The 8,513-nt window shown below is 37.5% G+C and overlaps 1 protein-coding gene across 1 annotated transcript in view; it reads right to left on the reverse strand.

Moving 5' to 3' along the window:
- Nucleotides 1–3,679: 3,679 nt before the first annotated feature.
- CAB39L (calcium binding protein 39 like) overlaps nucleotides 3,680–8,513 on the reverse strand; it is a 165,830-nt gene continuing 160,996 nt past the window's right edge. Inside the window, exon 9 of the mRNA XM_044668237.1 lies at nucleotides 3,680–5,069. Coding sequence (XP_044524172.1) covers nucleotides 4,890–5,069 — 180 coding nt within the window. The 3' untranslated portion in view covers nucleotides 3,680–4,889. The remainder of the gene's footprint in view (nucleotides 5,070–8,513) is intronic.

The raw sequence follows: 8,513 nt of genomic DNA on the forward strand, positions 1-8,513 counted from the left end.
CCGCTAGGGAGAAAGCTGATGGTGGGGGAAGGGTCACAGGAGGGGGTTAGACTGGGAGAGCCTGCTCTCCCAGTCAGGAAGATTTGACTGCCTTAAAGTAAAGTATTTCCTAGATCAATAAAATAAAGGATAGCTTGATTTAAGAATGTCCTTCTTGCCTACAGAAAACTAAATCCATGATGTCCAACCACCAAGCCCACCTTTCCTCCCAGAGCCCAAAGGGAAATTCAGGGAAAATAGCAAGGATGTAATATGGAGAGATCAGGGAGAGAACTAGAGAAATCAGCTAGGTCCAAATGCCCCAAAAGACAAAAACACAGGCCAAGGCAGAGCCAAAAGCAGAGCCAACAGGCAAAGCCAAAGCCAGAAGGCAAAATCCCCCTCAGTTGGAACTTCAGCCCTATTTATAGCCTCAGGCTCCAACTGATTTCCTGAAAATTCTAAACTCCTAACTGCCAGGACTGCTTACAGTTGAACTTAGCAAAAGCAAAAGCTTCTGTAGCATCCTTGCATTACAATAGCAATTAAAATGTAAAATATATTTATTGAAGCAAGTGAAAAGAGGTATATACCTTTAGTATATTATCAGCTCATTGGCTTATCCAAGATGGAAATGTTGCCACAAAGGAATTCAAGGTGTTTCCAGTGTGAACATGGAGGGACTCCTGGCTACATAAGTATAAAATATAAATATAAGTATAAAATGAGTACTAGTCACAGTAATGGAAAGAAGCAACAAAGGAAACAATGTAGAATTTCATAGTTAGCAAACCTAAAGAAGTGAAATATCATCTAGAGCAGTGGTATTAACCTGGGGTCAGCTAGCTTGTGTTTTTAAAATATATATTTTGATAACTATTCAATTTAATTGGTTTCCTTAATAATCCTATTTAAATTTTTAAAATCCTGTTTTAATGAGTGAATTAAAAAAATATTGAGAAGGAATCTCATGAAACAAAAAGATTAAGAATCTCTGAAATCAAGTTACAAAATACTAAAAATTAGGAGGGAGTTTAACTTGGCCAGCCTTCTACTATCTACAGAGTACATTTTTTCCAATTGGGTCCACCCTATTCCTGTAAAGCTCTCAAGGTTTTACAACCTTGGGTCAACTTTTTCCATATTAAACTTATATGACTTTTGTAATTCTTTTGACGTAATTCTTTAAATGAAATTCAATTCTTGGTTTCGGAATTTCCTAGTCATTCTTTTCTGAGTCACTATGATGAATAATTTTTCTTGAACAATCTTATTATCTTTCTAAAATAAAGCTGTACCCTTATCTACACATATCTTCATCTGGCTTATTAGCATGATTAGTAAATCAGTGGCTGTTCTTCAGTGATATTTCAGTCTCATAAACTCTTAGTATTAAAATCCTTTTTGAAGGGACAAGTAGAAAAGAAATTTATTTTGTATACCATACAAGATATTCCTTTGGATAAACATGAAAATGAAATTTTTAAAAATTCCATGTTGGGCATGTTCTTAGTAGTATCCTGTGATCTTTAAATCTTTCTTTCCTTCTTTACCATTATTTACTCAGTTTAAAATTTCTACTGTATAGAATATTTCTTGAATTTACAAGGTGATTTTGGAGATTTCCAAAATACAACGTACATCTCAGAGCAGCTTAAGTTAGAGGAATATACAGATAGAACTAGTAAGGTTAATGACATTATGTTTGCGAAAGGTATTTTTTCTAGATTTTTTTTTCATTGCATACCTATTGGAAATGGATCAAAATGAAGAATGAAAATAACATTTGTAAGGATGGCAAATGCTAGAAATTATGGAGTCTTTGCAATCAGAGGCAAGTTACCGTAACTTCTCTTGAATAGATCTTGGGTAGATTTCTGGTTGCAGCTGTTATACCTTGCATGCCTTTGGTTTTTTTTAAAATGTTTCTTATAAGCAACAGATTACAGGGTTTTCTTTTCTTAACCAATCTTTTTTTTTTATTTCATTGGATTGTTTAATTTATTCACATTGAAAGTTACAAGACTTAGATTTTTATTTTCCTCCACTGATCTCTAAAATTGTCTTTTTTTCTTTCAAGTTTTGACCTGTGCCCCCTTTCCTGTATAGCTATTACACTTTGACCAGCTAAGCTTGCCAACTTCATTCTACAACTTGAAGTTGCCATATGCTGGTGAGATGAATTAGAAATAATTTCTGAGATTACAGTTTGTCTCAAGACTGATGAATGGTAAAGAGACAAGGCTTGGCTACATTAAATGCCAACGGAAGACCAATGTGACTACTCAGATGTTTATTATGTTTAGAATGAGTATACTTGTGTTTCAAACTATAGTTTTAATAAATACAAAATTGCATCTGGATATTTGTTGCATTTAATCTGACCTAAGCTTTGTATAATTACAGTAAGATTTGTGTAGACCTTACTCATTTTTCAGGCTAATGTTTTCAGAAAGAGGCTAAATAGTTTTGATATAGATGAATATTTAAGAGTTTCAAAAATTGTTTTTCTTTAACAAGGTATTTCAAATTGAGTTTGGTAGTACTTTATTTTTTTTCAAATAAGTCTTCAATAAGTGATAAATTTTTAAGTCTCGATTCTTGTCAAATATCACAAGTTAACTTAGTGACAGACATGGCCATTGACTTGATTGCCCAATGGTGTGAACCAACTAACACATAAATTCAAGTTATTGTTTATAAGTCCCCACTGGCTTAAGACAGTTCAGCTTTTCCCTCATTCGAAGCTATAATAAGAATATAGCAATAACAACATTGTGAAGACAGCAGAGGAATGAATCTGATAAAAAAAAATGCATGATACCTTTTATTTAGTCAGTTTTTATTTAAATGTGAGCTTTTAAAATAGCTTGTTATCTCTGACCTTTTTCTAAATTCAATACCCTGAAAATATTTACAGTGAACTATGTATTTGCAAATCTCCTTCGACTACACTTTCTAATCTACTTACACATTGATAATTCACATCTTCAGAACATAATGACGTTCCAGATACTGATTTTACTGCATTTGAGAGGCTGATTTCCTGTTTTAGCTGGTGGTAAACTGGATACAGAAGGCCTGATTCTAGTCTGTAGGAAATTGAAAAATCTATCTTTACCGAAAAAAATGATAATAAAGTCTTGCCTTCCAATTAATTGGAAGTAGGAGTCCTCTAATGCTATGAAATAGCAGGAAGGAGCCAAATGGACTTCCATAAAACTTGCTTTGCCTTCACGTTTTAGCCTTTCCTTATCCCTGATAGTAAAGAAGCAAAACCTGAGCACTGGAATTCTGAACAGGCTCAGGAGGGCCAGAAAGATTCTGGCCTTTGCTGACCGAGGAATGAAAGGCTGCGAGTCATCAGTTCTACTGACCAACATCTGGACTTTTCCATCCTGGCATCTCTGAAAGCTGCCGCAACAGGAGGTCCCCCGAGCGTGGGGTCGGCTCGGGGTGTCAGAGACAAAAACCCGGGTCCCAGGGAGTCATGGACCAAAACCTTGCCTGATTTTGCTACGGATGTGAGGTTTCTAAAGGCCCAGGGCCCTGGAGAACTGACAAGTTCATTCAGAAAAAATGGCGACTTGTGTGGAGGGAAGCAAAGAATGCAGCCCAACAACTCTGAAATATGTGAGTTCTTTAGAGAGAAGGAGCAACACATTTTTAGAAATAAAATCAGGGGGAAAAAAACTGCAGCTTAGTAACCATGCCTTTAATAGTTTGTAAATAGAGCTTTAAAATTCAAGAGTGCTAAGACAGACATCATTTTTATACAACTGACATCGGGAAATAAACATGACCTGGTAGGTCCGTGCCTTTTCCAAAGCGCATGAATTAAATCCTTAATTACTCTAAGATGCAACAAGTATGTCGGGGGCCACCGAATCTCACGGGTTTGCTTTCCTTTTGCTAGAGTCTGCTGTAGAGTTATAAAGAATCAGCTTTCTGCTGTTCCAGGGATATCTCCTCCTCTCTTTTATTGACTCCCTCCCTGGTTCTGCACTTCCCTAGGAAAATGCGTGCCCCAAACACGTGGGCCACCCTTGGACCCAAGCCTGTGCCTCTGACGTCCCCGGGCAGAGACACCCAGAATACGCCTCTTTGGAGTCTAGATTACTGCCTTCCATCACCTACTTGAAGTACCGACAAGGACATCGTTTCTTAGATTTCAGGCCCCCTTGATGGATCTTCTGGAAGGCCACACGGAAGCTGCCTTTCTCTGGGCTTGGTCCCAAAAGACTCCTCCGCAGAGGCTGGGCTGCTCTGGGCATCGCTGGACCAGAGTCAGAGGCGGCTTGGCCTTGTTCTGGAGGCTAAAAGAGAGTCCTGAACAAGCTCACATCTCAACTAGGGCAAGGGAATAGGGATGTCTCCTAAAGGCGAGGAACTCCTCGTTTAGAATCAACCGAAGGACATCAGGAGAGAAACAAAGGAGGAAAGACAAAAATGCCTGAAGTGAGCCTCTCTTTGATTCTAGCCTCTCGTGGCATCGGCAAACACGGCCAAAGAGCTCGGGCTCCTTCGTGGCTCCCGCGTGGGCCCGGTCACGACTGGACGTGCAAAGAAGATCAGGACAAGCTCCTCCGTGGGGCGCTTACAGGAAAGGAGAGCTCGAGTCTGCTGGTAGTAAAAGCGAGGACGAGCTGATGCAAACACGTGGGTAAAAGCTGGTCCCTTTCTAATGCAGAGGTTTGCTCATTTGACATAAATAATCACAGACTTGATTAAAAATAATATATTATTCTAGTTTTTTTTAACTTTCCCATTTTAAAAGTTTTATACTCCATTTATCTGAACAGTGAATTAAAATAGGCATGTGCATGCCTTCCCAAGCACTATTTTAAATGACATTTATACAAACTGAACAAATAGGATTAATGCCTATGGCAGAAAATTAGGTAAAATCTTCAAGGGGTTGTTTTTTTCAAGTCTCGGATTTGTTTAATCAAATAATTCTTCTCATCGGTGAATTGCTCATCATCCGTCCTTTCCTTTTGGAAGGTGCTCAGAAACTCAATGAGCTTTGGTTGATTTTTCAGCAGAATCTCCACGATTGGCTGGGTTTTGTGAGGGCTAGCCACGAACACCTAAAACAAGGAGACACAGGGGTCACAGAGTTAGAATCTTGGTGTCCCTCGCCCCAAATTATTTCCTGATGAATGCTTCAGAGCGCTGGGCCTCATTTGTGTGCCTACTCTCCAGAAAAACCTCAGTTTCTTCTTTTATATAGATGGCAATCCAAAACTCAACTTTAATATCCTATTTCCTAGGTAAGAACAGCTGAGATCCAGAAAATAAATAAATAAATAAATAAATAAAGCTGCTAGACCTACAAGCCAGCAAGACACTCAGCAAGAGAACATTGATGGATGTGGTACAATTCATGGTGGCCCAATTATATTTATGTCTGAAATAATGCAAAACTGAGAAAACTGATTATGTTTTGTGGCAGTGCAGATGACTTCAGGACCTCAAGGATTGGTTGTTTTGTTGGGGTGGGCACTCAGTCCGCTCTTGTGATTCATAAGCTCTCTGATGCCAAAGCAGATGGCAGGGGTGGCAAGGAAAGAGAGATCATCCTCTGGCCAAGCTGGTGCTGATCCTCCACAGACTTCGGGAGGTTGGTTCTTAGCGATCACCCATCTGGTTCATCAATGGGCAAGATTACACCAACATATAAATTCACGATAGATTGCATAGTGCTTCACAGTCTCAGAATCCTGGCAATTCAGACCTAAATTACTACAATCCTGTGGCCAAGGATACACCAAATGAGACTGAAAAGAGCAGCATACTTAGGCAAAAAAAAAGGGCATTTGGGAAATTAAGGTTGATGGAGTTGTAGTGTGTAACACAAATACTGTGTATACTTTAGGTGTCAACTATACAACTTGCAACCTCCAGAACCAGATTAAATTGTAATTGGGAAATATCTGACAAAATAAAAATACTATCAAACATAGATAACATAATATTTTAAATCTAAGTCAATGAGTGGGCTTTAAGAAATCCTCAACGTACCATAAGTGGCCCTTGTTTCTATTTGAGTTTGACACCATTGCTGTACAAAAAAATCTTTTTTGAAAAGATGTTAAAAATTACTGGATAGGATTTCAGATGAAATGATGGATGTCAAAAGTCTTTGGAAATCAAATGCTATGAAAGAAAAGGCGCCATGATTACTATTACTAATACAGATAACAAAAATTTGGAACATAAGAACTTTAAAATTGATATGTAAAAAGGAGCAAAGTTTATGTAGAAAAAAAATCAAAATCTGGGAGTTGGATGTCTGTGGGTTTTAGTCCCCAACTAAAGCGCAGAAAAGGCAAGGCCACAGCTAAAGGAAGGCGAGGAAGAGGGAAAGTAAGAATGAGAAAAGGAACTAGAAAAGCAAGAATTGAATAAAGTTGTAAAGTTCTTAACATAGAAATATTTTACTTAGTATCTCATAACGGTGCTATCTTACTTATCTGACCTCCACCTGGGACATTTCTAGTTTATTTTTCTGGGCAAAATTTTCACAAGGTCTCAAGTTTTCAGAAGAGAGATCTTAAAGGGAATCTTATAGATTCTTGGACATTTTGAAACTATATATATATATATACTGGAAATGTACCAGAATGCCATGACATAGAGAAAATTAGTCCATCTCCTAGGATGGGGATCTTTAAGCCATCCTTCCAGATGATCTGAATTGTGCCTGATTCTGGTAATTTCTTTCTTTTTTTTAAACTCTTACTTTCTTTCTTAGTACCAATTCTACAACTGAGGAATGGTAAGGGCTATGCGATCAGAATTAAGTGATTTGCCCAGGGTCACACAATTAGGAAGTACTGAGGCCAGATTTGAACTCAAGGTCTTCTGATTCCAGATCTAGGCTTCTATCCTCTGTGCTACTTAGCTTTCCGATGTCCACATAACCATTTGCAAAAGATAGGCAATTCATTTGAAGTCATTCATTATTACTGGTGATTATATATAATTTTTCCCAAGGTCATATTCACAAAATTAGGGACTAAAACTCACAATCTTTTAAAATATCAATGAAATCATACTGCATTTCTTATTACTATCAGAGCTCATTTATTTCATGCTTTTGTTTTTTGTATCAATAATAGCAGTGATGCCACTTTTCATTTATTTTGCATTCAGTTAAAGTCCTCTTCATAGTCATTATTTCATTTGATCCTCAGAACAGCTCCTTAAGGTATATAGGGAAGCTATTATTTTCATTTTTATGAAGAAACTGAGGCAAGCTGGCACACACTATTGTTGGCACAACCTGGACCAGAATCTAGGACTTCTGAATTCTAGTTCAGTCTTCTTTCTACTGTACCAAAAAGCTTCCATGTACATCATCATCCTCCTCCTCCTCTTTCTCACTAACATTTATATTATAATATTAACAGCTATTCTTTTTAACAAAAAAGTACTTTTGATGTACTGGTCCCTGAGCTAAGTGCTTTACAATTATTATCTCATCTAGTCAGAAACCTTGGAGGTAGGGCTACTATTGTCCCCATTTACAGATAAGGAAACTGAGTCAGCCAGTTATCCAATAATCCTTTAGAGAGGATTTACTTTATGGAAGTCACTTTTGGTCCTTGAGAAAATGAAACCCAGTTAACAACTCACCTTTACCGCCTCTGTCAATTTAACACAATTTTCCCAAACACATCAGCCTGCACTGGTTTGGGTGAAATGAAATTTGAGGTCAGGCAAGATAGTGTTGTGAATTTTTCATGTTTCAATAATGTCTAGCTTGAAAAGTACCATAGGAGTTCGGTGATTCAGTGGACAGTGAAATTTCCTTAATCTTTAAATTCTCAGAGAAACTACCTGACACTCAAGTGGTGCCTCCAAGTATGCCTGGAAATCCCATGCTAGTACAAATGTAAATTACTACATCTAGTTACCACTGTTTACAATGGGGTTGCTGTGGAGTTTCAGCTAAATATTGGCTGGTATTTTGTGGCAACTACATAAATAACTCATGGAACCAGGCTTTCTAATGGAAAAAAAAAAGAACAAGGTTAAATAAAATTGGAAAAAATTCAGCTTCTGTGTCCTAATCCAAAATAAATGTCAAACATGGTTGAATATACAGACACACATTCCACTGGACCCAACTCCGGAACATCAACACACCCTACCATAGAGCTGAGGTAACTGTTAAGTTTGCTTTCGTGTTTTTAAACTTTTTTTTTAATGGTTCCTTAACCCTGGGACCTCCCTAAATATAGTAACTGACCAGAGGCAACTGACTCAGAGATGTGAAGCCATGCTTGAGGCAGCAATTACTCTGAATATCCCTTCTTGCCATCTCAAGTACCTGAAATGCCATATTTATAATTAGGAAGATATTTTTGATTTCAAGTATCCTGGACATCATGTGCAGGACAGAAAGTTACCTTGTTCAGGCATGAATGTCCCCATTTTTAAAAAAGTATGCTATTTTCAAACTATCCCAATTTCCTTAAACACATTTCTTTTTTTTGCTATAGCATTTGGAAATAAATGATCTGTGA

This window comes from Gracilinanus agilis, chromosome 3, assembly GCF_016433145.1.
Source record: "Gracilinanus agilis isolate LMUSP501 chromosome 3, AgileGrace, whole genome shotgun sequence".
Classification (NCBI taxonomy): Eukaryota; Metazoa; Chordata; class Mammalia; order Didelphimorphia; family Didelphidae; genus Gracilinanus; species Gracilinanus agilis.